Source organism: Watersipora subatra, chromosome 1 (genome assembly GCF_963576615.1).
Source record: "Watersipora subatra chromosome 1, tzWatSuba1.1, whole genome shotgun sequence".
Classification (NCBI taxonomy): domain Eukaryota; kingdom Metazoa; phylum Bryozoa; class Gymnolaemata; order Cheilostomatida; family Watersiporidae; genus Watersipora; species Watersipora subatra.
The window spans coordinates 19,079,648-19,107,328 of NC_088708.1; the positions used below are offsets into that span (position 1 = coordinate 19,079,648).

General features: G+C 35.2%; 1 protein-coding gene across 3 annotated transcripts; it reads left to right on the plus strand.

Annotated features, from left to right (window-relative positions):
- Positions 1-3,690: 3,690 nt before the first annotated feature.
- LOC137395708 (stAR-related lipid transfer protein 3-like) lies at positions 3,691-27,410 on the plus strand. 3 transcript variants are annotated; one of them, XM_068082250.1, is made up of 13 exons: positions 3,769-3,797; positions 6,436-6,504; positions 8,610-8,740; positions 10,019-10,151; positions 10,302-10,385; positions 10,782-10,859; positions 10,989-11,042; positions 11,765-11,900; positions 13,605-13,736; positions 14,388-14,476; positions 18,458-18,789; positions 23,360-23,552; positions 26,768-27,410. In XM_068082250.1, the coding sequence occupies exons 3-13, from the start codon at positions 8,619-8,621 to the stop codon at positions 26,885-26,887; spliced, it is 1,473 nt and encodes a 490-aa protein (XP_067938351.1). In that variant the 5' UTR covers positions 3,769-3,797; positions 6,436-6,504; positions 8,610-8,618; the 3' UTR covers positions 26,888-27,410. The 3 variants fall into 3 exon arrangements, with proteins under 3 accessions (XP_067938350.1, XP_067938352.1, XP_067938351.1); XM_068082249.1 differs by lacking the exon at positions 6,436-6,504 and having other exon boundaries at positions 3,691-3,797; XM_068082251.1 differs by lacking the exons at positions 6,436-6,504; positions 10,989-11,042 and having other exon boundaries at positions 3,691-3,797.
- Positions 27,411-27,681: the final 271 nt, after the last annotated feature.

Sequence of the window (27,681 nt, forward strand, 5' to 3'; positions counted from 1 at the left end):
CGCCTTGCGATAGTATTAATAAAAGAACTGCAAATAGGCTGATTATTTTCTTATAACTAAATTGAGTGTATGCAGCTCTGGTCTTAAGACATCTAACGTTGACACAAAATGGTAAACTGAATAAAATAAATAGTAATAACGTTTGGATTTATTTCTAAAAGTTTCATTTTTCATGTAAATTATGAATTTTTATCAGCACTTCAGATACGCTCTCCTGATAAAAAGCCAGTTTGAGTCCAATAATTTTCCTCACATAGCGAATGCTGTTACAACAAATAAACAGGTTGAAATTATAATGACATGAATCCAACAAATTTCAAGTCTTTCTTTAACCAATTCCATCCCAAGATTTATAGTAGAAATAATTATGTAAAATTTTACTGCTAGTGTCTAGAATAACTCTTTCAACATAGCAAAAGTTTATGACAAACATTAAAAAGTGGTATTATCATTCCAGCCAACCATATGAGAATGATTTTGTATAGGACCAAATTGCTAACACTAGCCACTTTACACACGGTAGTCAGAAAACTACCAGCTCAATTTCCTTGATGAATAGAACAAGGGGTACACAATAGAAAGCAACTGAACACCAGAGCATTTAGTTGAATTTTTTTATCAGGTTGATATCAACTTAAAATAACAACAGTTAATCACCAGTATGTATTTAATCACAGCTTATGGGATGAAAACAGGCATAAATTGGTCAAAATACATTTCATACTTTATCACTATAAATCAAAAAATATAATAAAAGTTATATAAGCTACATGCAGCCTGGTGACAATTTCAACATAAAAACACGCTTAAACATAATCCAAGTGGCGAATTAAAAAGACATCTTTTTCTGCGTTGTTAAATAAAAGGTATTTAAAACTGTAGAAGGTTTTCACCTTATTAGCACACTCTTGCAGCACTTCACTAAAACATCAGTTCATTCAGCTTACTAAACATAAACTGTAACTACAATTATAAGCAGAGAAAACTTTTTAAAATCCCAATCTAACCGTGGAGGAAGGTTTTACTTCATATTAGAAAGCTAGCTAAGCAAGGACAAGCTAGACTAATTGTTCGATGCCCATATTCTTCTGTAACGTCAAATCAGTGACCAAACTAGTCAATCATAGACTTGTTAAAGTTGACAATTCTTAGTCAGGTGTATACAAAGCAATCCAACTCGTACAAAGTTCAAAGGTCAGCTTGTACAGTTTTTTTATAACAACCACCCCCTATATAGTAGTTGTTAAAGCACTTTCACAATTAAACCCTAGAGAAGAGAACTACTTAAAGCTTTTGAGCTGATTTTAGTTACACAGATTACTATGGATTCAGTTCTCCGATTAAAAAAGTTATCTTTCATCTGCTTGAATTAAATATAACCATTGAAACCATGTCATGAGTTATGAAATAGGTAAACAAAGCTATTGACAGAAAGAATAAAGCAACATAACTGCTCAACAAATGAAAACATTTTTTTAAAATATTAGTCGACAACTTTACAATGCAAAATCTTTTAAAGTCGTATTTTCATGTTATTATTAAAACATTTATCAAATCACCAATATGGGATTCATGCTTAGCATAGCTGGGCATCACAATGTTTAATATTATTAATAATTTGTAGGAAACTTTGATTGTAACATAAGGAATGACACAATAATATTATACTTTTTTCAAATCTTTTATATCATGAACTATTTCAAACAGATCTATACACTTAGAAATGTAGGCCACCCTCTTTCAACTGGGTATATTGACAATTGGCCTAGTAATTGCACTTTCCTGTGTTCTGTCAACCTAACTTGATCTGTCTTGCACTATGCATCTATGGGTGTTACACAGATCACTATTTTTAACGACATGTTTTCAAACATTTTAAAATAATGTATCAGAATGCATCTTGCAAAGGATATTTGCCGATGTGGCTTTACTCTATTGAACACATAAATTCTAAAAATCAGCAAATACTAGGAAATTGTGAATAATCCAATTCTATAAACCAGCAAGTTCTCTAAGAATGTTTAAATAATGCAATTACATGGCCTAAAAAGTAGTAAATGTCCTCACAAAATTCGAAATAATGCATATACATATACAGATGCTAAACTCAAACCTCCTACTCGATTAATGGCACTGAAACTGAAAACTGTCATGAAACTGAAAACAAATTTAAATACTGAGAAGTTATGATTAACTCCATTCTCTTCTCCGATAATTACATGAACTATGTATGGTGTATAACTAATTGAATACTGCACATACTATCGCAAATAATAAGGATTGCTTCAATCAAAACAACTACCGACAATACTAATTGTCGTCCTGTTGCTATTTTATGTATAGCTAATAGGCATGATCGCTGCATTGAGTAAAACATATCAATCTTTAAAAGAATAATCTTTAAATGAGTTTACCACAGAAAAGTATTTTGGCAAAATTTAGGGTATAGAGCTGACTGGCCAGCTTTAGATAGAATGACCACGTCACTGTCTGATGTCTCAGCCAAAACTAAAAATCCAAAAAATGATCTACAAGTGTGTATGTGGTGTGTGTGTGGGGTGTGTGTGTGGTGTGTGTGTGGTGTGTGTGTGGCGTGTGTATGAAATGAAAATAAACAGAAAAATAAACTGCATATTAGTAAATATATCGTATATAGTAAAGTTATAGTTTTAAGTAAATTATAACTTTACTGTTTCGACTCCGTAGCTAGCACAAAATGAAAAATGATGCAATATTAACCTACCTACATGTATGTACAGCCGTTTAATTAATTTTTTCTTACCGATTTTTAGCATGTTTGCATGCATACCGAATTGACATAATTGTTATCACTGTTTGTCTCTTTAATCTAATCGAGTACTTCTTAGCTAACTTCTAAAAACTAAGTATATTCCAGATCACTTTAATTTCAGACCTTCTATTATATAATTACTGAACCTAAGAAAGAATAAGTCAGGCAATACAGTTTGAGTATCGCACATGCTTCTTTCTACTCTTGTTCATTAATTAACTCTAACGCATGGGTGCAGCGCACCAACTGGGATCGATTAATTGATAATATTTAAATTTATCAGTTTTAATCCAGAGTCTTTGTAATAGGATCAAAAGTCTCTGCGGTGGCTGCTAACGCGGTACCAAGCGTTTAGGCGTGGATTACAGTACAAATCATTCTGAAAGCAGAGCTAAAATAATTGGATTCATCGCTACCTAGAAACATAACATCCTTGACCAATGAACCATTTGTAGCAAAATTCTTTCCAGTTTATTTTGCGAGAAAGTCAATCCTTTGATGTAAATGTCGATGTAAAGATAATGAATGTACGTATGTAAAGAATAAACCATAGATATTTTTACACCTATTAACCCGAGTAAACCTCGTGCTTTTATCCCTCGTACATGTATGTGAAAATCTCTATGTATCACACTAGTAAACATCATCGCCGACAATATGGGAGGATAACCCATAGACGTATTAAATATACAGTACAGTTGATAGTTCTATGGAATACCTCTTCTTCAAACGTATACATTACACGGTAGTAGTTCGATCAGAAGTTATACAAATATAGACTGAGTCCGATACACAACACAATAGTATTCTTCGTTTCAATAAACTCAACCAGTTTAGCCCAAAATGCATACTTGGGTTCCCAATTTTAAGCAAAGTATCCAAGTTCCTGATCGCAGTATCCGTTGGTGATAAAAACGCGTGACCAATTGCTTGCTCTCCATCAAATATAAAAACCATTTTGTCGCGCTTACTGCAAATGTCATCTACTTTGCAAAAATCATCTATTGTAAGTAAAGTACAGCTATCATTAACTGCCAAATGTATATGTTTGTATGTGTGAGTGAATTGGAGTCACAAAACTAGCCTATTCTGTCAGTTTTGTTTTTAAATGCCAACATGCTTGGAGTGCGTAAGAATATAGATTATTTGCTAGCTATAACTGATAAAAACCCGTGTTCTATTGCAAATTTCCGTCAGCTTGAAAATATTTATGCTGATGGCTAAATTAGCGAAAAGGTTGAGAAAATCTGCGATCGAAAGCTTATTTAATAATCATGTAACGAATGAGTAATATAAAAATATTTCTCGTTGCAAGCCATATTTTTGCATTTACTTGTATGGCGTTGGTCGTTTGACTTTACTTGAAAGGATTTTAAAGTACAATATTCCGGATCTTCAATCAAATACATCTTGTAGGTTTTCAGGAATAGACTTTTTAGCTAATATAAATGTCATAGATTATTTAGTATAAATTTTGTTTTAGAAGATTGAAACATTATAGATTTTAAACACTTTCAAACATTACTATCGACAATCTTTCAATCAGATCGCTATGCAATAAATCTCAATGAGTGATCAACATTTGCTCATGTTGACTGAAATACACATTTATCAGATCACTATTCCTACCTGCATACAAAGAACATGTATGTATATATAAAAAATTTGTTTTCGCATGTCCTACAATACTAAAAAACGTGGTGCCCATGCAACTCAAGCTTAGTTGCCCTCATCATAGACCAGGAACTTGAGCATTTTCCAGAACTTGAGCATTTCCCAGAACTTCAGCACTCCCTCACAACCAGTTGTCATAATCTCCTGGGGTTTTTCTGCTTGTATGTTTGTTAGTGTCACAGTTATACATATGCCTTAGGTTATAGACTTGCATTCTAACCAGATTTTGCTTTCCAGTGTTTTAGGTAATCTAGTAATAATAATAGTAATGCATTATTTCATGTATTATCATGGCTCAGCAGTGAATAAAATATGATGTCATAAAAGCCGTTGGTCAATATATCGAACGCCAGCATTTTTACTCTAATCATTATCAAACTATTGGCTTCCGTAAAACATACTTCATGATTTTACTCTTTTTGCTATGACATAAAAAGCAGTGCTGCTTGGCATCACCAAGACTCACTTGCGGACATTCATGTAAGAACAACTGTTTTCAAATATGAACAGCCACCAAACTTACTGTTTTTTAACATTGTTCATTTTACAGTAGATGCTGCTGGAGTAAAATACTGTTGTCAGAATGATGGGCCTTGTGTATGAACATTGACATAATAGTCTGGGGTGCAATGCAAATGGGAATGCTTGGCTTGGTCAAACTTCTGCTCAATTTAATCATTGAAACCATCATACCAAGAGAAGTCTCTGCGGGTAGAGTCACATGTATTTTTTAACCTAGAATGAATTTTAATATTTCAAGCCTTTTAAAGTTTTATGTAGTGACAACGGCCAATATTTTAGTTATTTTGTTTCTCCATGTTTCGTAGTCAATTAAAATTTAATTGGTTACCCAAACAGCTTAAAACAAAGAACTATTTTTGAAGGAATGAATTAGGCAAATGAATATGTATGTAGATGTCACCAATATATTAAAAAAAAGTCTCTCTGTCTTCAAAGTCTGGTCTACCTAGTTTGCAGATAGCATGAAAAGTACACTACACCTCACACTTTACCGCAATTCATTGCGGTAAAGTGTGAGGTGTAGTGTACCAATCATAAATTGCTGAGAAACTTAATGTAAAAGGTTTGCTTGGCAGAGGTTAGTAGGTAGCACTTACTGAATGAAGGCAGATCAAGGAGAAAATTAGATGTGTGACATCGAGAGCATTTTTAATCGTACAAAAATACACCAAACCCTAGTGTCGCTTGCCTTTCACATTTCATGAGTAATGCTCACTGTATGAGTTATGACCACTGTATTCACATGATGTTGGAATTCTGTAGTTTGTTTCTACATGCATGCCTTCTGTGCTATGTTGCGGAGCATATGTGCCATTTTTTTATTAAAACCTTTTGATGAGTTTTTCAACAATAATATTATTACGTATATTACGTATTAGCTCTACTAATCAAGTTTCGTATTACCAAAATAAATTAGACTAGCCCTGTTAGCAAGTTTTTAATCTAAAAACCCTGTGACTTGTAGTATCTTACTGTTAGTCGTCTCATTTTAAAAGATAGATAACAATGGCAAGACAATATATCTGGCTTATATAATGATATTATGATTGTGAACTTAGTGCAAACGTTTGCTCTTCGCAAGAGTTGCGATAGGTCATTTTTTTAAAATTGCAAACTCCTGAAACTGGCAATTCAAAGGGCTACTACAGCCTTTATTGATTGATATTGGATTTCATGCAACAATCTGTTCAAGTTTTGAAACTTGCCGCAAATGGTGTTATATAGTTGTTTCATTGGAGCCTCATAAAATTATTTTATGTCAAGTGCGTATGTTATTGACATATTTTGGTCATGCTTTTTACTTCTACTTCAACAAGCTGTGGATATGCAAACTGTAGAGGTTGCAGCTGCAATGGCTGTATCCAATGATCGACTTGTACTTAAAATGTTTGAATTAGCTCTACTCCAAAGCGGTAATTCCGTTCTCATGAAACCCAGTTCCTTTGCAGTACGTCATTTACACTTGACAGAATTCTTGGTTGGACCTAGCCACTGCTTTCACAGTCTTTCTATTTCTGGTTAGTACAACTTCATAAGTTTGCACCATTTTCTGAAAAAATTACCTTTTATTTTTCATGTTGTAAGCAGGTTTTCACTGTCAAGCTAACCTTATAAATTTAATGGTAAAAAGTTTTTACTGTTACAGTATTCTTCCATCTCGTAACATATACATGTGGGTTGTTAAAATCTCAAGTTTATCTGCAGAATTTGAAACACGCTGAAATAGGTTCACTCTGAAAGTTTAGTAATTTGGATTTTACCAGGCGACTGACTAAGCCAATCCTTTGCTTGCTCATTTTACCGTTATGAAGTGATATCTCACCATATTTGCCTTGTTAAGGGTTGTATGCAACTGAATTAATGCAACAAGATTGTTTCACTTACCACGCTATAAGCTCACATTGCCGCAATACATGCTTCACTTCATGAAAGTTTCTATGAAAGTTAGTCAAAGGAGATGTCACAAATTGCCCTGTGGAAGTTCATAATGAGCACAATGAGAAATAAAGCAATCCGCAAGTATGAATAAAGGGGCCATGTTCGTGAACCTGCTAGCTGTATAACAGGACTATTATTAATATTTCTTAAAGCCAATTCTACTTAAGGCTACATAATATATTATTGGCATCGGTGTAGCTACCACTACCACAATTATTCTACCTGCATCCATGAAGAAAAAGCCATAAAATATTGTGCAACCATTGCCTTGGCATTCGAAGATATAATTTTGTGCTAATAAAATCAGCTTTGTATGTTCTTTGTACAGCTTTGTGTATTGATAAGTTTGATATCTCATAGAGGCCATCTCTAGGATTGTTAAAATAACATCCCTCTGTATCACTGAGCAAGATCCAGAGAGGATAATATGTACATGAGCCACCTTTTAACCTTCAGTACAAGTACCTTATTATTATACATGTTAGATATGACATAGCTTGTAAGTACAATGGTTGGAGATCAATCCTTGATTTTGGTCTATTTTATTTCCCTATCTCACGGACACTCCTTCTCCATCCTCCTTCCCATTTCTATTTTTCACTTGATCTGTTTATTCAGATTGTTGTTTGTTTTGCATTGGCACATTTGTTGCGATAAAATAGATAAATGCTTTTTGCTTTTAAAATAGATACTGTTATCTTCTGTGACTCGTCTTCATGCTGTATTGTTTTTATAGCATTCCTTTCTGTTGTAATAACATAGCTATTATTTTGTCACTTTAAGCTATTATTTGGCACTTGTCTGTCAAGGTATGACTGTATATAATTTTTATGGCATACTTATGATAATTGTGAGCCAATGGAAAATATGATGCTGTAACATGTGATTGGAGAATGTTTTAATGGTTGACTTGCAACAAAATTCACATTACAGTTATTTGATATCAAAAGATTAGTCTCGTGTGGCTGCGATTAACTGTTAGTTTTTGAGCTTTTAAGACATTTGGCACCTACAACACAGCAGAGTAAGACATGGTGAATCTTTTGATACCAAATAACTGTAATGCGAATTCTGTTGCAAGTCAATCTTTAAGTTCTGTTAGTTTCTATTGATGTCAATTGTTGCGACACAACTTACCAGTACCAAAATATCACTCTTGGTTTCTCTAAAATGCATATGCAACATTGTTCTTTGCGATTTTTTTTATGGTAGATTATAGTTGAACAAATTGTTATTGCTCTTTGTGTTTAGACATCTCATAGGTAAGGAATATGGTGCTGTGGTTCCTTAACAGCTGCTATGAGCTTTGCGCTATTTCCTTTTTCCCTGCCGTATTACAACAGTTGTACAGCCAATTGTCTTATTCAGTCGGTTGTCCTTCATGTGTGATGCTTTATCTTCATTCACTGGTATTCCATCTTTCTTATCTCTCTGATCAAAGTTTGCCTTCCAGTCCAGCATGACAGTCTTCAATCTTCTCTTCCCACATGCCACTCCCCTACACTACTACCACTGCACTGATGTTTGCATGTTTTCTGTACCCATAATTCCCACTACCGCTCACTTGTATCACAAATTCCTAGCCGTAGTCACTTCATTAAAAGCTTGTCTTTTGAGATTAAATATGGTTGCTTACACTGTTGATTGGATCAGCTATGCAAAGCACCATAGTTGTGTTATCTAGGAGCGTGAAATGATGGAGAGAGATGAGAATACTAGTGCGGCAGGTCGCATTATGTACGGGTCTACTATTCAACCCAATTCTCTTGAGAGAAGTGCTGTGCTTCCACCCGGTGATCCAGTTATTCAGAATGGGTGCGTTGGTCACAATTTACTAGTAATATATGTACTACTCGAGTGTATCTAGTACCTTTAGTGCTTGGTAATAAGTTAGCATATCGTCTGCTGATACTATCAGATATGGAGTATGTATACGGAGTATGCATATCAGTTTGGAGCTTATACTCGTATGTGTATGTATGCTACTGTTTTCAGTCCCCTGGCTATTATCAGCTTTTACCAGACAACATTTTTTGTTGGTAAAGTTTGACCGATGACTATCGCTCTTTACAATATTTAAAATCACAGCAAGTCGACGATTAACCTTTATCAGTGACATTACATTTAACTCTTGAAACATCCACTTTTCTATACATGTTGAAAGTCACAGCTATATTTTTCATAAGCGAACACGTTCATTTTGTATTTTAACTCACTTATTCTATTGGCCCTTTTCACTAATCAGCTGTTTGCGAAAAGATTTGTTTCCGCATGTTTTTATTTTTCAGTAGGATTTACCCGCCACCTTTGTCATCAGCATCTCACTTTTAATTCTGATTTTAGCGGACTGCCTAGTATAAAAAGAAAAATGACTCAATTCTCATGGCGTTAATAAACTTGAATTGCAAGATTGAATCCTGAATAGAGATCAATGCATTGATTCGTGAAATTATGTAGTTCTCTAAAGGTGGTTAAAAGCTGACAACAAAAGACTTACTCAATCGTTTATAGTTAGTCTCTTAAAAGGTGTAATCCTGAACAGATTTGAATGCTTTCTGTAGTTCCTAATGCATAGATATTACACGATAAATTCTGATCAGTTGGTGTTTATTTCTATGCACTTCTGGCACCCGTACGAGGCAACCGAATTAATGGTTGTCTCTGCTCTAACTACATGTAGTGTGTAAAAAGTCATTTGTTTCCAAATATTCGTGCTTCTTGGGAACCTAGAATAGATAAGTTAGCTGTACCATGGCAGGCAGTTGAAACGTCCCTTATCAATATGTATTATTAGCATTCCAGAGCTAAAACGACCAATGGGTCTGTTCCTATATGAGTTTGTCAGCTTTACTAACCCAAACTATGTTAATGCTTGCCAACTTATGACTGATTTCCTGAACTGATAAACATTTATCAAATTATCTTATTACCAAAGTGTCGTCAACTATTGTTCATTTGCAGCACAATCCAAATAGTTTATATCTGTCTAAACCTTTATGACTATAGCACCCGGATGCATTACACAGTTGCAACAGTTACTATCAGCTTCCCTATAGAGTCAGCATAGAGTCAGCGTGTTTATATTTGCTTTAGAATGGACAACGCTGAGACAAGCATAGAAAAATCATTAAGGAAACTTCCCATGGCACCTCTTAGACGCACATTTTGTCTACTACTCGCGTTTGATGTTATAATTACTGTAGTTTTGTGGTTGCTTTTTACAGAGGTGAGTAGTGCAGCATTCTGAAATTTTTCCGCATCAGTTCTCTAGGCGTTACTGTAACTGTATACATTCATCGCATTATATGCTTATGTGTTTGTTAATTCGCGTGACCTCGTAAATATTGTTAGTAAATGGCATGCTTGTCTTTTGCAGGTTAAGTCTAAGAACTCAGACGGAAGTGAATTTAAAGTACAAGTCCTTCAGTATGATTTTCGCACTTCCTTGTTTGACTTGCTGGTGAGTCTAGTGTTAAAGGTCAATCCAGATTTTATGACAAGAATGATGAACTTTGTAAAAGTTTGTACTTGACAAAAGACAAGACTAGGACTGAGTCTGTTTTGTTAGGTCAGCTTTGCTCTGTGATCGTGTAGCTAAGTCCTGCTTATTCCATAAGATTAAGCGATATCAGAAATGTTGTGAAATCATAAGCTAGATTTTATGTTCAATCAACCCGCTATAAAAGGGTGAACTAGTTTAGGACATATGAGTGCTCTCGTATCGTATTGAAAAGCTAAATCATCCATCGCATTATCACACTGTCAATAGTCTGTCCAAGTGTTTATATAGCTCTGCCCAAAACCTGCAGTCTAGAAGGGTACACATGCTATCTATTACTTATTTTCTCTCTTTTAGTGGCTTTCCTTGTTTAGGTTTACAATTCTCTTGTTGGCGTATGGTCTCTACAGATCTAAGGTGCCATGGTTTGTGGCGGTGAGTAGTACATCCACTTTTTAGAGTTAATCAAGTCATTGTTCAGTTTGTTAAAGCAATTTTTTTGCTTTAGCATTACTTCACCCTCAACTGCCCACCATTTTCATTAATGCATTTTTTGTTTGTCAGGGAACTACCACATGCACGTGTATATACATGATCTGCAAGATTGTTTTATTCACGGTAAGTTCTGTTGCTTGTTAACTCTTTCTAATTTACATGAAACAGTGTTGAGCCTCAAATGATTACAGCTATCTCCATCGATGCAATGCTACGGTGGCTGGTTAATGTGGTCATTGTCATTTTCAAAAATATAATTAGAATGTTAAATCGATTATTCTTTTAGTTTTTCAGTATTAACTATCATAAGTATTTAGTGACAACGATAGGCAGGTATAGACTTGAAGAATGAGCAGATTTTTGAACAGACGTTTTCGTGCAGGCTATACGGTCGTGACAACACGCAAGCATGAAAATCTAAAGTTGGAAGGTCAATACGGAGGCAGAAATTGCATGATAGCTGAGTAGCAGCACACTACAAGAAAGTTATTTGAAAGCAGTTGCTTATTCTGTAGATATTAGTTTCTACCAACGCATGGTAACATCCGTTGCTTGTCAAATCAGTTGGGTTCGATACAGTTACGGTAATGGATGTGCGTATTGTGGTCGATCCATATTGGATGCTTACAGAAGCATTGAGGCATTAAACAATGCAGTTGTACAAACTAGAGGACATTACAGTCAGGTGTTCCCTATAACACCCCGAGTTATATTGCAAGAATTAACTAGTAGTATATCTCTCCCAGCACTGACTATAAGTAATAGTTACTAGTCCTATTGGTTAAAGGCAGCTTTGTTAGTAGCTAGTAGTCACTAAGCCTAATATTTCCTGTTCGCTTATTCAGTATGACTTAGGGAAAGACTCATCTCTTGTTATTCTCGATTATTTGGAGCTGATAACTCCCATCATCCTGTCTTGGGTTGAAGTTTGGCTCATGGATCTTAAGGTTATTCCAGAAGAAAAGCGGCTAGTAGAAACAAGTGAGTTTATAAAATAGCCTGTGTACCTGCTTTGCGATTGATTTTTTGGCAGCATTGATGCATAATGTAAAACTTGCGTAAGCGTGATATTATCTTTGGCATTTATGAGGTGAGACTAGGATAGTTATTGCTTATTGCAAAGATATGAATGTGTTTTGGCAACTGTCACCTAATTTGTATTTAGCTAAATGTGGTGGTTAAGAGACCCTTAGTCTTTTGTACATGCTTGAAGTTGTATTCACAGCATTATAAATTGTTGTTTCTGGGTATTTAATGTTGGTGGCTAAAAGGCCTTGGTAAGTTGATATCAGCAAATTTTGTAAACCGGTACAGAAATTATTTTGTGTAAAATAGCTTGCTTACTCCTGATTAACTCATAGTGAAACAGTCCTAAAGCATAGGGCTACTAAGGTTATACTGATAATGTATAATAATAATAATATAACATATGATATATAATAATATATGATGTTATACTGATAATCGTTCAGCTAAATGCTGATCTAATTAAAAATGGACTTAAACAAAATTTTAGTCGATTTTATCGGACGGTATTGGCATTTTTCCATCATTTGCGATTGTTTTTTGATGTTAGAGGTGGTCTGAGTGCCAGGATGTTTTAAGATTAAAATCAACAAAACTTGACCACGGTTAAAACTCTCAGAAGAAACATATGTGTGAAATTATGTCACTCGTTGCTATCGTTGCGATGGTTGGTATCAGATATTGCATTCAAGTCGCAATGCTGCGTGTCTCTATTTTGTCAGTCTTTTTGCAACTGTAGGCATCATAACTGCATTTTTACTTGATCTGAGCATTTTAACTGCAATCAAGTTTTGTCAATTTTAATCTACGAACATTCCGGCGGCCAGGTCACATAAAAAACAATCGCAAATGATAGACAAATACTGATATTTTCTGATAAATCTACTAAAATTTTGTGGAAGTTCATCTTTAAAGTGTTTTATCCAAATTAACTCGTAATATTTTTTTTGGTGAAATTAGCTGTATGGCTACAAATCAGCTTAATTTAGTGAACAACAACCAATTAGAGTGTTTTATACAAATTGTGTTTTTACAACAACTAATAAGAGTGTTTTATACAAATTGTGTTGTTACAACAACCAATTAGAGTGTTTTATACAAATTATGTTGTTACAACAACCAATTAGAGTGTTTTATACAAATTGTGTTTTTACAACAACCGATTAGAGTGTTTTATACAAATTGTGTTGTTACAACAACCGATTAGAGTGTTTTATACAGATTGTGTTTTTACAACAACTAATAAGAGTGTTTTATACAAATTGTGTTGTTACAACAACCGATTAGAGTGTTTTATACAGATTGTGTTTTTACAACAACTAATAAGAGTGTTTTATACAAATTGTGTTGTTACAACAACCAATTAGAGTGTTTTATACAAATTATGTTGTTACAACAACCAATTAGAGTGTTTTATACAAATTGTGTTGTTACAACAACCGATTAGAGTGTTTTATACAAATTGTGTTGTTACAACAACCAATTAGAGTGTTTTATACAAATTGTGTTGTTACAACAACCAATTACGAACTAATCAGAGCTTATCTAAATAAACCTGTCACTTGTTGCTTGTGGTGATTTAAGCTGCATTCACAGTAGCAACTTCAGTTTTCTCAGTGGGGTGAAGTACCGCTTATGTAATCTTCTTCACCATTGCAGTGTTGGCTAGTGAGAGGAGGTACAACCGTGGTGAGTTCGATGAAAGAGCGCCTCTTCTTTCACGGTTTCTCCAGCCGCCTCGGACTGAGCAGTCATTTTATTCTCCGCAGCCCTCAGAGACGGGTGACTCAGGTAAGACTTGTACCCATGCATGCCTAGTGTTATAAACTAGCTGTATAACACTAGCTGCTCTACAGATTGCATTCCTACACACTTCTGAGGGGATATGAATGCTTCAGTATTACTGACTGATGTTATTCTGGTGGTCTTGTATCAATGGTGTGTGATCTGAAGAATCTGTGCATTACTCATGTGTTACACGTGTGTTACTCATGTGTTACCCGTATGTTACTCATGTGTTACACATGTGTTACTCATGTGCATGTTTGTTACTCATGTGCATGTTTGTTACTCATGTGCACGTTGGTGTTACGGATGTGTTACTCTGGTGTATGCATGTGTTACTGATGTGTTACTCCGGTATGTGTGTGTATTACTATGGTGTGCTTATGTGCTACTGCCAGGTTGCTTTCTGTGTAATTTTGATGTGTTATTCTTTGTATATGTATTTATTACTATCATGTCCTTGTGTGTTATTCTGGTGTACTTGTATGTTACGGTGGTGTGCTTAGTTGTTACTTTAGTGATTTGGTGTGGTGCTATTATGACATAATTGTGTGCTAGTCAAATGTATTTTTATTTCACTTCAGGGTACTTGCGTGAATGCTGTCCTGTACTTATGCTCTTCTCTCACACCTATCTACAATGTTACACATATTGTAGACAACTCAGATGATGGTAGGAGCTTTCATTCAGCGAGGGCAAGCAGAACCCACAGTACAACACAAAGTATCACCAGCAGTACCTCACAGGTTCTAATATCCTCTCTCCTCTCTTCTAGGTGGTTGTACTTCTAGGTAGCTGTACTTTTAGGTAGCTGTACATATGAATGGTTGTACATTGCAAGCCTCGAGTTGTGTTTTTATTGCTTGTATATTGAGACCCTATTCACCGGTGTTCCTATCAGTTAATGCTGGTGTTCATCAGCTATGTGGAAGGTCCATGGTATTTGTTCCATGGCTAGGTTGGGTGGTTTATGGCTAAACTAGCTGGATGCCTGGCGTTGCAAGGGTAATAGAATAATTGCCTAATGGGTTTGGGTAAGTTACCTGGAAAGCTAGATCTTTTCTAGCTTACTAGAATTACTATCTAGATCTAGATTACTAAAATATTTACTCAAACAATACCAGCACTTTGGGCCAGCTTAACAATTGTTACATTTAACAGTCAACAGTGCTAGTCATAAACCCCAAGCAAGCGCTTTAAGCATGAGTAACTTAACCAATGTAATGACTATTAGCCTAATGAATCTTTGGAATTCCATGTAGCTTAATGGGTAAGTTTGCCGTTCAGATTTTTCATTACTAGATTTCAATTGCTATAACTGGACACAGAGTTTAACAAAAAGACAAACACTGAGATTCATATATATAGATGTACTATATCTAGTGCTGTGAAGATTTTTCATTGCTAGATTTAAGTTGCTATAACTGGACACAGAGTTTAACAAAGAGACAAACACTGAGATTCATATATAGATGTACTATATCTAGTGCTGTGAAGATTTTTCATTGCTAGATTTAAGTTGCTATAACTGGACACAGAGTTTAATAAAGAGACAAACTCTGAGATTTATATATATAGATGTACTATATCTAGTGCTGTGAAGATTTTTCATTGCTAGATTTAAGTTGCTATAACTGGACACAGAGTTTAACAAAAAGACAAACACTGAGATTCATATATATAGATGTACTATATCTAGTGCTGTGAAGATTTTTCATTGCTAGATTTAAGTTGCTATAACTGGACACAGAGTTTAACAAAGAGACAAACACTGAGATTCATATATATAGATGTACTATATCTAGTGCTGTGAAGATTTTTCATTACTAGATTTAAGTTGCTATAACTGGACACAGAGTTTAACAAAAAGACAAACACTGAGATTCATATATATAGATGTACTATATCTAGTGCTGTGAAAATTTTTCATTGCTAGATTTAAGTTGCTATAACTGGACACAGAGTTTAACAAAGAGACAAACACTGAGATTTATATATATAGATGTACTATATCTAGTGCTGTGAAGATTTTTCATTGCTAGATTTAAGTTGCTATAACTGGACACAGAGTTTAACAAAAAGACAAACACTGAGATTCATATATATAGATGTACTATATCTAGTGCTGTGAAGATTTTTCATTGCTAGATTTAAGTTGCTATAACTGGACACAGAGTTTAACAAAGAGACAAACACTGAGATTCATATATATAGATGTACTATATCTAGTGCTGTGAAGATTTTTCATTGCTAGATTTAAGTTGCTATAACTGGAAACAGAGTTTAACAAAGAGACAAACACTGAGATTCATATATATAGATGTACTATATCTAGTGCTGTGAAGATTTTTCATTGCTAGATTTAAGTTGCTATAACTGGACACAGAGTTTAACAAAGAGACAAACACTGAGATTCATATATAGATGTACTATATCTAGTGCTGTGAAGATTTTTCATTACTAGATTTAAGTTGCTATAACTGGACACAGAGTTTAACAAAGAGACAAACACTGAGATTCATATATATAGATGTACTATATCTAGTGCTGTGAAGATTTTTCATTGCTAGATTTAAGTTGCTATAACTGGACACAGAGTTTAACAAAGAGACAAACACTGAGATTCATATATATAGATGTACTATATCTAGTGCTGTGAAGATTTTTCATTGCTAGATTTAAGTTGCTATAACTGGACACAGAGTTTAACAAAGAGACAAACACTGAGATTTATATATATAGATGTACTATATCTAGTGCTGTGAAGATTTTTCATTGCTAGATTTAAGTTGCTATAACTGGACACAGAGTTTAACAAAAAGACAAACACTGAGACTTATATATATAGATGTACTATATCTAGTGCTGTGAAGATTTTTCATTACTAGATTTAAGTTGCTATAACTGGACACAGAGTTTAACAAAAAGACAAACACTGAGATTTATATATATAGATGTACTATATCTAGTGCTGTGAAGATTTTTCATTGCTAGATTTAAGTTGCTATAACTGGAAACAGAGTTTAACAAAGAGACAAACACTGAGATTCATATATATAGATGTACTATATCTAGTGCTGTGAAGATTTTTCATTACTAGATTTAAGTTGCTATAACTGGAAACAGAGTTTAACAAAGAGACAAACACTGAGAATCATATATATAGATGTACTATATCTAGTGCTGTGAAGATTTTTCATTACTAGATTTAAGTTGCTATAACTGGACACAGAGTTTAACAAAAAGACAAACACTGAGATTTATATATATAGATGTACTATATCTAGTGCTGTGAAGATTTTTCATTGCTAGATTTAAGTTGCTATAACTGGAAACAGAGTTTAACAAAGAGACAAACACTGAGATTCATATATATAGATGTACTATATCTAGTGCTGTGAAGATTTTTCATTACTAGATTTAAGTTGCTATAACTGGACACAGAGTTTAACAAAAAGACAAACACTGAGATTTATATATATAGATGTACTATATCTAGTGCTGTGAAGATTTTTCATTGCTAGATTTAAGTTGCTATAACTGGAAACAGAGTTTAACAAAAAGACAAACACTGAGATTTATATATATAGATGTACTATATCTAGTGCTGTGAAGATTTTTCATTGCTAGATTTAAGTTGCTATAACTGGACACAGAGTTTAATAAAGAGACAAACACTGAGATTTATATATATATAGATTTAGTAGTTGTTAATATGACTGTGTTAATAGTACTGTGTGACTAGTACCGCGTGACTAGTATTGTGTGACTAGTACCGTGTAACTAGTACCGTGTGACTAGTACCGCGTGACTAGTATTGTGTGACTAGTATACTAGTGTACGCGTTGTAACCAGCTACTTCATCTTTGTTTCTACTATAGTGAAGGGAAATAAAGGCAGGTCAAGTGTAATCTTGCAATTCGTTGCAATTATCATACAATCTCATCTGTTGCTTGTACACCTAAATTTATTTATTCAGTAATTTAAAACAATATTACTACAAATAAATTCGCTTGTCAGTTTTTATTACAGCTCTAATACTGTCCTTGTGCAAGACTCAACAGTGCAATTTTGCAAATAATTAGTTCTTCAGTCCTTTACTTATAGGAGAGTGCACAAGCGCATCCTATAAAGTACATATAAAAACATTAAACAAATAAGTAATAATTAATAAATAGAGATGTTTTGTCGCTTCTCTAGAGACAAATGAACAGAGTTGTAGCCTTTACAATGATGGAGACGGATGGTGCAGAAGGATGGTGCATAGGTAGTGGGAGTGATAGAGATACACATTGTAACTTATTCTAACATAGACTTGTGAACTTGACATCACCTTGGTCTATGTCTATGGTTTATGTACCTGTTTATGTTTTGGATTTTCATATTCATCTTTAGTTTTTATCTTCGATCTCTTCTATTTTAACTGTGAAACTGGGAGGCTTTGAACAAATTGGGGTTTTGAATGCTGTAATGTCAATTATTGTCTCCAATTTTACATCAAAAATATTGCAAAATTCTTATGTAATCATAAATATCATATACTTATGCAATGAAAAGTCTATCATAAGTCTAATTATGCGATATGCTAGTTTACTATTGAATGTAGGTGCTTAGATCACCGGTGGTTGGGAAGGATGTCACCAGTTATATGAGTTGAGCCAATCAGCTTTTCTCTCTCACAAACGCGGCGACATTCTGTTTCATGTACTCAACATCTTCTTATTCAGGGCGCCCATTATAAATCAGTTATTGCATCAGCGCAGAAGATAGCTATAGATCTCATGGAGTCTGATGGGTGGGTGAAGGAGAGCGGCAAGGATGACGTAGAAGGCATAGTCTACAGTAAGCAAACCAAAACCTATGGTAAAGTGTTCAAACTGGTGGCGCAAGTAGATGTCGATGCTCTCACCTACTACAATGACATTGTTGAGTGCGCGGCGGACATGCCTAAATGGAATCCAACAGTCCTCGAGGTCAGGCGGCTCGAGGAGGTTGATGACAGCACAGAGGTCAGCTACAACATAGCAGCGGAAGGGGCGGGTGGAATGGTCTCCAGCAGGTATGTTTCTTTCTCGTCTGTAAAGATGGATATTAGAGTTGTCTTCTCAAGGTTCGCTGAATGAGAGGTAATCCCACGACCAAACATGAGTGAAGCGAGTGTTTGGGAGCTTTATGATAAAAGCATATGTGCACACAACTCCTAAAAAGTATCCCTCAACAGCCATACCCAAACCCTTGTACCGAAACCCCATCAAAAAATTTAACCATTTGTCTGTGGAGTCGTTTAAGTATAATAATGATACAAAACACATATAGACCTATTTAAATATGTTACTAAGTCTTTGAAAAGTGTCAACAATGTCCTAAAACTTACCCATCTGATCGGATTATACATAACTAGAAAGATTAATTTGGCCTAAAATCGCCAGTAAAACCTGACAAGCCTTTTTAATCAAAATTAAGATCGGCCAACAACAGGCACGTAAAGCCGTGCAACAGGTAGTAGAACCATAAAGCCGTGGGCATTTCACGAGAAAAAGGTGCACATTTCATCAGTCTATGGCCAAAATTACCGCTGAAATATCGTTTGTTGCTCTCTCGGAAGAGTATAATTCATATTGGAAAAAGTTTGTTTCCTGTTACAACGGTAAAATATTGAGAATAGTAACTTTAAGATCTTGAGATTAGATTTTACTGAACTATACTTTTCGCTATTATTTGGGAAACTGAAAAATTTGAGCACTCTCAGTAAAATCCAATTTCAAGATCTTAAAGTTACTATTCATCAGTTCACACAAACCAACTCTCAATATTTTACCGCTGTAACAGGAATCGAACTTTTTTCCAATATGAACGATACTCTTCCCTCTCTCGAGTTCGAAACATTAATGACTTACTTGTTAAAAACTTCGCTAGGAAGCGCATCACTCGATTAGCTAACAATGACCAAATCCTACAACGTAAAAGAGAGGAGACTAGACTGCGCGACCTTTAACAGAACACTGCACTTATCTAACAAAACTATTTCTATTATTTTCCATATGAACTTTTTCTAAACACTATATGTCTCCTTTTCTATATTTATATTATTATATATTTCCTTTGTTATTAGTTCGTATACAAAGTACTTTACATATACTTATATAGGACCTACATATAAATCTATTTACAACATTATTCTATATCATATACCATTATTCTATTTCTATTACTTTATATACAACTTTACATTCCCCATATACTTTCCATTCACAACATTCCTATCATTTTTTCATACTTACACTTCTAAAATGGAACTTTTTCTCTTTTATATATCTGTTTATATTACACTATATCTGTTTATATTACACATATTATACAACTGTAATATCAACAATTAACCAATTACTCATATACCTGGTTTTAACCCAACTTCATCTCCAAAATACACTGTTAGTTGCACCTTTTTGGAGCCGTGCTCCCTCAAATTTATTTTATATCATCTCGAACAACTCTCATTTACACTATACTCTGTCAATTCCTGCTGACAACTACTTTTTCAACAGCCAACAGTACCCTTTCTTTTTTCCATTATCACTTTGGTCATGGGCTGTATGACAGGGGAGTTTCTAGTTATTAAATTGTTACATTATGCTATAATCAAACGGATGTGTGGAATTTACGTTAACTTGAAAGCAAATTATGATCTGGTAAAGATTAGGAAATCATGGTTGCGTTCGGATTTCCTTCATGTCGGTAGTCTGTGGTTGAATTTTGATCACTTACCCTCACAGTTTGAAGAGATTTGTGTAGCGTTTGCTCCGATCGGGTTTATAATGATCGAGTAATCGAGTTTAGTAGAGACAGTAGAGCACATGTACGCTGATGCATCAGCAAAAGCCATGGCCTGGCATATTTATAAATATTTTAATGTTGTTAGACTACGGTAACTGAAGGCTTGCCTTATAACAAACAGGTTCAGGATAAAAATGGTTTTATTGTATTAGTATACGGATCATTTATAGAAGGCTCTATGAATCTATATAGAATATATTTTATTATATCGTAGTGTTTATCAATACAGACTGGGCTATCTTATTCAGTCATGCACTAGTAGGTCCATCCATAGAACGCTTTATGCCACTCAGCATGGAAGTAAGCTAAAACGCTTGGCAATCTTCCTCCTATTTCTCATTTTGTAAATATAAAACCCTCTTTATTCAGTCATTCCTCAACTAACTATCAGCTCAATAAACAAATTTTTTGACATGTGACATAAAATTTTTTTAAATATTAGTTTAGACATGTGAAGTGATTATGAAGGATGACTGAGGTTTTCTAGATCACTAAAGTTTGCTAAATCATTATATATGTATACATTTCTCTTTCACACAGTTTGTTTCTAGATTGTTTGAGTATTATTAAAGGTTGACTTGCAACAAAATTCACATTACAGTTATTTGGTATCAAAAGATTCTCCATGTCTTACTCTGCTGTGTTGTAGGTGCAAAATATGTGGAAATGGGACATAGTTGTACAAAATGGTTTCTGTTTACACTTTCACGCAACCTCATTAGTTAAAATATTTTCACAAATATACTTCACGCATTCAATAAAACCATTTCTATTGTTCTTACGCGTCTGTTTTATCGTCATTGTAATGCTGTCACTTTTAGCCCTGATATCTGGTAACTTTAAAAACTGTAAAAATTCGTTTAATTTTTTAACCTTAGTTCGAAGGAGTACATATCATTGTCTGATAATCATGATGAGCCTGTTGGTCACCTTGTGATAATCGAAAAGTGCTGCAGAAATTATTTGCGAAGTTCTGAGTCACATGATCAGATTACGACTAGACGATTAGACCAACTCGCAACAAAACTGTAAAGTAGCGAGCATTTATATTTGATACAGGGTCTTCGGTAAAACCCGAAGTGTTTGTCATAAACTATTGCTACGGGAAGTTTTATATTGAGCCGTTTATTGGCCTTTCAATTCACGTGAGAACATCACATGAGAACATCACATGACAAAACAATAACCAAATATAATGACAACGTCAGAGAAATAAAGAGATTCCAATCTACGGCGGCTTTTCGCTTTTGAGCTTTTAAGAGCTTGTAATCACATTGCCACATATTTTGCACCTACAATACAACAGAGTAAGACATGGTGAATCTTTTGATACCAAATAACTGTAATGTGAATTTTGTTGCAAGTCAACCTTTAAACAATGCCCATCATGGATCCCAAGACGGCTAACATAAGTGGTAGTCGTGGTTGACCAAGATATAAGACATACTTTGTTAAAATTAAAATAAAAAATTTACAAAAAATTCATTTATTAAATGTACAACATTTAATAAAAAACATCAGAAAACTTGTTTAGATCAAGTCTAAAAATATACAGTCACTTAGTAGCAGCAGGGAGAAAAATGTGGAAGTGAAGTAGGGAAAAAATGAGACTGAATGAGTGAACGTGGAAAGTCAAGAAAAATCTTATTTGTTGGTTAATATTTTATTTAATTACTAGTCTTTTTGTATAAAATATAGTGTTTTTTTATTTAATTCATACAGTTTCATGTTTAGAGGTAATTTTAGAGGCATTGCTTGTTTTGATGCTGTATGTCAGTATCTGACGTATTATTGAGCTTTTTATCTTTGGAATGAATCAAACAGAATGTAATAAATTATTGTGAGAATACTTGCTCCACTGCGTGGCATTTTTGACATACGAAGCAAATACCGAAACTCATCTCATGGTTTGATTACCAAATAGATTAAAGGTCCTACTGGGCCGTGTTCAGTAGAAACAATCTGTTAAAACAATCTGTTAATGTTGTTAAGCAGAGTCTTTTACGTAAAACTAGTAAGCTTGGCAGTCTCGTGCATCGTGAGAGATCGTCATGAGTAATCAATAATATACATACCCTAGGGCTACTGACTACTCTAGGACACTTATATTTCGCTAGTATTTAGTTTCGTGAGTAGTATACAGAGTAAAATTTCGCTGCAACTTAATTTTGCAGCTCTGATGAGTGCGAAAATATAGTGATGTGAAAATAAATACAGTGGAACAAACATAATTAGATTCCTCAGGTTCAGTTCACCGATAAAAATTTTTTTAATTTGGGTCTAGTTTGTAGTTGTGAACCGCAGGTAGAGTGGTGTTGACAAGATCGGTAATGCAATTTGATCGATTGCTGCCATTTGTTTCTGGGACTATCAATGAACAAAGCTATTTAATTTCGCATTTTCCTCATTCGTTATGATAGTTTAGTTTCGCACATGAAATTTTTGCGAGAGGATGACTCCGCGAAAACGTGAAAGTTAGATGAGGCGAATACATAAGTGTCCTAGGGTAATTAATTCATTGAGTGGCAAGGTAGCCGACTGGTGTAGTGGTTAGTATGTTGGACTATAAATTGGAGCACCCATGTTTGATTCCCATGTGAGGCAGTCTTTTTCCTAGTGTTCTTAATGTGGCTATGGATGAACGGGCACTGCTCTTATTACAGTAAAAATTAGAAATTTCAGATCGTTTCAAGCATCAGTTTTCTTGCAACTGTTTGAAATGTACACACATACAGTACATGTATTTAGCCACGACTCGAAAAACAACTACAGTCTCTACCGATGGTTCATTGCAGAGACTTTGTCTGTGTGAGACACTGGGAGCAACTCGACGGCTGGTATATTACATCCTCAATGGGAGCAACTCACCCCTCCATGCCTGAGCAGCCTAAGTACGTGCGAGGTGAACAGGGACCAGGTGTGATGAGACTCAAAGATGTCGACACAAATAAGCATCAATTAGAGTGGATGGTCAACACTAATCTCAAGGTAAGGATGTTGTTAAATTGGGAGGACACAACTCTGCTGCACATCTCCCCATAGTTGTAGACCCACTGAGTAGCTCATTTGTAAACTAGCAACTCTATGTATGTCGCTTTGCCTTCTTTTAAGCCTGGTTTATGCAGTGAAATTTATAAACAATAGACTTCGGCATAAATGACGTTGGAACCGCTTATTGTTAAACCGAAAACAGTCATGTTTTGAGCTTGTTACTGGTGGCAAGTGATCCCAATATGATTTTCTGATTTAATTACTCTTCATTCCTTTGGTGTTGTGAAATAAAAAGTGACAGGAAGGATAATATAATTGAAATAATGAAAAGCGGTGTTGATTTTCGTATCAAGTAATACTAAAATGCAATATCATAAATTAAATGTTTGATCATGTTTACTGATTAATCCACATATTATTATATATTATGTTATCATATTATTGATTATCAGTAGTAACAGTGATGTCAGACTTTTTGCCCTACAGCCCATGAGATCGGGTCGTTTGTTAGGATGACAAATGACATTGAAATTGACAACGCCCCGTGGTTGGATGCCGAAATCTATTGTTTATAAATTTCACCGGTTTATACGGTATGCTGTTTAATTTCATTGTCATTTGTCTTTGAAAATTAAGTTCACTATCGCGCATTCAAAGTTTTTCCATGTGTCAACTTAGACTTTGCCTATAGCAAAATTAGTTCATCGCAAAATTTTGCTACGTAAAGGTCATCACCGACTCATTGTTCGGATTAATGAATGTTATTTGTTCTAGCATTTAAATTCACATTGTTTATGGCAAAATATACAGCTGGACGAAGAGTAATATTTAATAGAGCAAGTTATCCTGAATGTATCTATCGACTACCTTCCCTACCCTCCTGTTTTCATGTCTCTATCAACTACCTTTCCTATCCTCCTGTTTTCATGTCTCTATCAACTACCTTCCCTACCCTCCTGTTTTCATGTCTCTATCAACTACCTTCCCTATCCTCCTGTTTTCATGTCTCTATCGACTACCTTCCCTACCCTCCTGTTTTCATGTCTCTATCAACTACCTTCCTACCCTCCTGTTTTCATGTCTCTATCGACTACCTTCCCTACCCTCCTGTTTTCATGTCTCTATCGACTACCTTCCCTACCCTCCTGTTTTCATGTCTCTATCGACTACCATTCCCACCCTCCTGTTTTCATGTCTCTATCAACTACCTTCCCTACCCTCCTGTTTTCATGTCTCTATCAACTACCTTTCCTATCCTCCTGTTTTCATGTCTCTATCAACTACCTTCCCTACCCTCCTGTTTTCATGTCTCTATCAACTACCTTCCCTATCCTCCTGTTTTCATGTCTCTATCAACTACCTTTCCTATCCTCCTGTTTTCATGTCTCTATCAACTACCTTTCCTACCCTCCTGTTTTCATGTCTCTATCAACTACCTTCCCTACCCTCCTGTTTTCATGTCTCTATCAACTACCTTCCCTACCCTCCTGTTTTCATGTCTCTATCAACTACCTTCCCTACCTTCCTGTTTTCATGTCTCTATCGACTACCTTCCCTACCCTCCTGTTTTCGTGTCTCTTTCAACTACCTTCCCTACCCTCCTGTTTTTATGTCTCTATCAACTACCTTCCCTACCCTCCTATTTTCATGTCTCTATCGACTACCTTCCCTACCCTCCTGTTTTCATGTCTCTATCAACTACCTTCCCTACCCTCCTGTTTTCATGTCTCTATCAACTACCTTCCCTACCCTCCTATTTTCATGTCTCTATCAACTACCTTCCCTACCCTCCTGTTTTCATGTCTCTATCAACTACCTTTCCTATCCTCCCGTTTTCATGTCTCTATCAACTACCTTCCCTACCCTCCTGTTTTCATGTCTCTATCGACTACCTTCCCTACCCTCCTGTTTTCGTGTCTCTTTCAACTACCTTCCCTACCCTCCTGTTTTTATGTCTCTATCAACTACCTTCCCTACCCTCCTATTTTCATGTCTCTATCGACTACCTTCCCTACCCTCCTGTTTTCATGTCTCTATCAACTACCTTCCCTACCCTCCTGTTTTCATGTCTCTATCAACTACCTTCCCTACCCTCCTGTTTTCATGTCTCTATCAACTACCTTCCCTACCCTCCTGTTTTCATGTCTCTATCAACTACCTTTCCTATCCTCCCGTTTTCATGTCTCTATCAACTACCTTCCCTACCCTCCTGTTTTCATGTCTCTATCGACTACCTTCCCTATCCTCCTGTTTTCATGTCTCTATCAACTACCTTCCCTACCCTCCTGTTTTCATGTCTCTATCAACTACCTTCCCTACCCTCCTGTTTTCATGTCTCTATCAACTACCTTCCCTACCTTCCTGTTTTCATGTCTCTATCGACTACCTTCCCTACCCTCCTGTTTTCGTGTCTCTTTCAACTACCTTCCCTACCCTCCTGTTTTTATGTCTCTATCAACTACCTTCCCTACCCTCCTATTTTCATGTCTCTATCGACTACCTTCCCTACCCTCCTGTTTTCATGTCTCTATCAACTACCTTCCCTACCCTCCTGTTTTCATGTCTCTATCGACTACCTTCCCTACCCTCCTATTTTCATGTCTCTAATGTGAAGTTGCAATAGGAACTTTTTTATTTATTATCCTTCGTTTTTTCATGACGTCATATTATCATTGTCGGCTATCTTTATAGACAATTTTATTGTTGAATACACGAAGCTTTTGCGATGAATTTTTGAAAACGATGTTTTTGTTTGCAATTTTTTATTATAGTATCAAAACAACACCAAAAAGTACTATTAAACAAAAGAAAAATGATCGTTTTTTTCAAACATGGCGGCTTTTTCGTGAACAAGCGCATGTGCAAACGACTTGATGACGTAAAAAAACGATGTATTATCACTTTATTTAGTTTTTCACTCTTAAATTTATTTGAGAGTTATATAGTGCATTTACTTTAGTGCAATGTGTAATTTCCTGGAATATTTATCAATAGGTTCTTAGGCTGTGGAATGAAATAAAAAGATACATATAAATGTTTATAAGAGTATTTGTTACGATGTATGACTGTTCTGACATACCAAGCAGATCTCAAAACAAAATAACCTCATATGTAGCCTAAAGGTTTGACAGAACTTGCATATCTCTCACCGAGTTAGCTTTATAACACATCAGCTATGGCTAGATGAGTAAGCATTCTGGTGTGTTCGACAGGGCTGGCTTCCACAGTACTTAATTGACCAGGCGCTGTCAGGGGTGATGATGAGCTACCTGAAGCATCTACGGGCTCATGCTGCCACTCTAGTCCCCTCTTCTGATACTCCTCCTCAGTGACCATTCATCAAAGTACCAATTCTTTTTTCATTCTTCACACTCGTTCTATATTTCTAGCATGTTAGGCTCTATACCATTGATATTCTAGCCCTATCAGGGAGGGATAGGGGCTCGGTACATTTGTCAGAGAGGTTCTTTCAGCCAACTTGAGAGCACATTGTCAGTTAGATGAAAATGAGTAGAAAGTAATATTAACTGTTATCGGTTGCAAACGATTTTGTTGTAAGTTTTTACATGGCAGCATAGTATAGAGAGAATTATGATGAGAGATGACTGCAGCGACAATCTACACCAGTTTGTAAAGGATTTAATATATATCAATCTAGTTGCTTGGTCGACTCTCATGGAGTAAATTGGTATTGTTGAGCTGCCCAAGGACTTATTCTAAAGTATTAATGTCTTTATACAAACCAAATCATTAGAGGAAGAAGAGATTGTTATTGCCAAATTTTTATTTCACAGCATTTTTAAACTTTTTATCAGAAAAAAATATTTTTTTAATAATATTCTGAATATATTGCCTAAAAAAACCTTATTTCTGTTTGTTGCTTGATGCAGTCGTAGAAGTTATTCTACCTTGTACTCTATTGATCTACATGGCTTTGTCTGTTACATAGTCTTGTTGTTGGGCGCTTATCTATCACTGTGGCATCAACAAACAGTTGTTTGTGACCTGAGCTCCGCATCGAGCGAACCACTGGCAGTTCATCCATTTATTTTGTCTTCAGCCATCTGCACTATACAGTCATGTGCGTCTCCTTTCTGCGGACCTAGTATGGTAACTTGACCAGTAG

Excerpts from the sequence above, each read along its gene's own strand:
- LOC137395708 (XM_068082249.1), top strand. The coding sequence starts at position 3,768 with ATGTCATCTACTTTGCAAAAATCATCTATT. Across the intron at positions 11,901-13,604 it reads AAAGCGGCTAGTAGAAACAA|TGTTGGCTAGTGAGAGGAGG; the intron begins GTGAGTTTATAA and ends TCACCATTGCAG. Across the intron at positions 14,477-18,457 it reads TCACCAGCAGTACCTCACAG|GGCGCCCATTATAAATCAGT; the intron begins GTTCTAATATCC and ends CTTCTTATTCAG.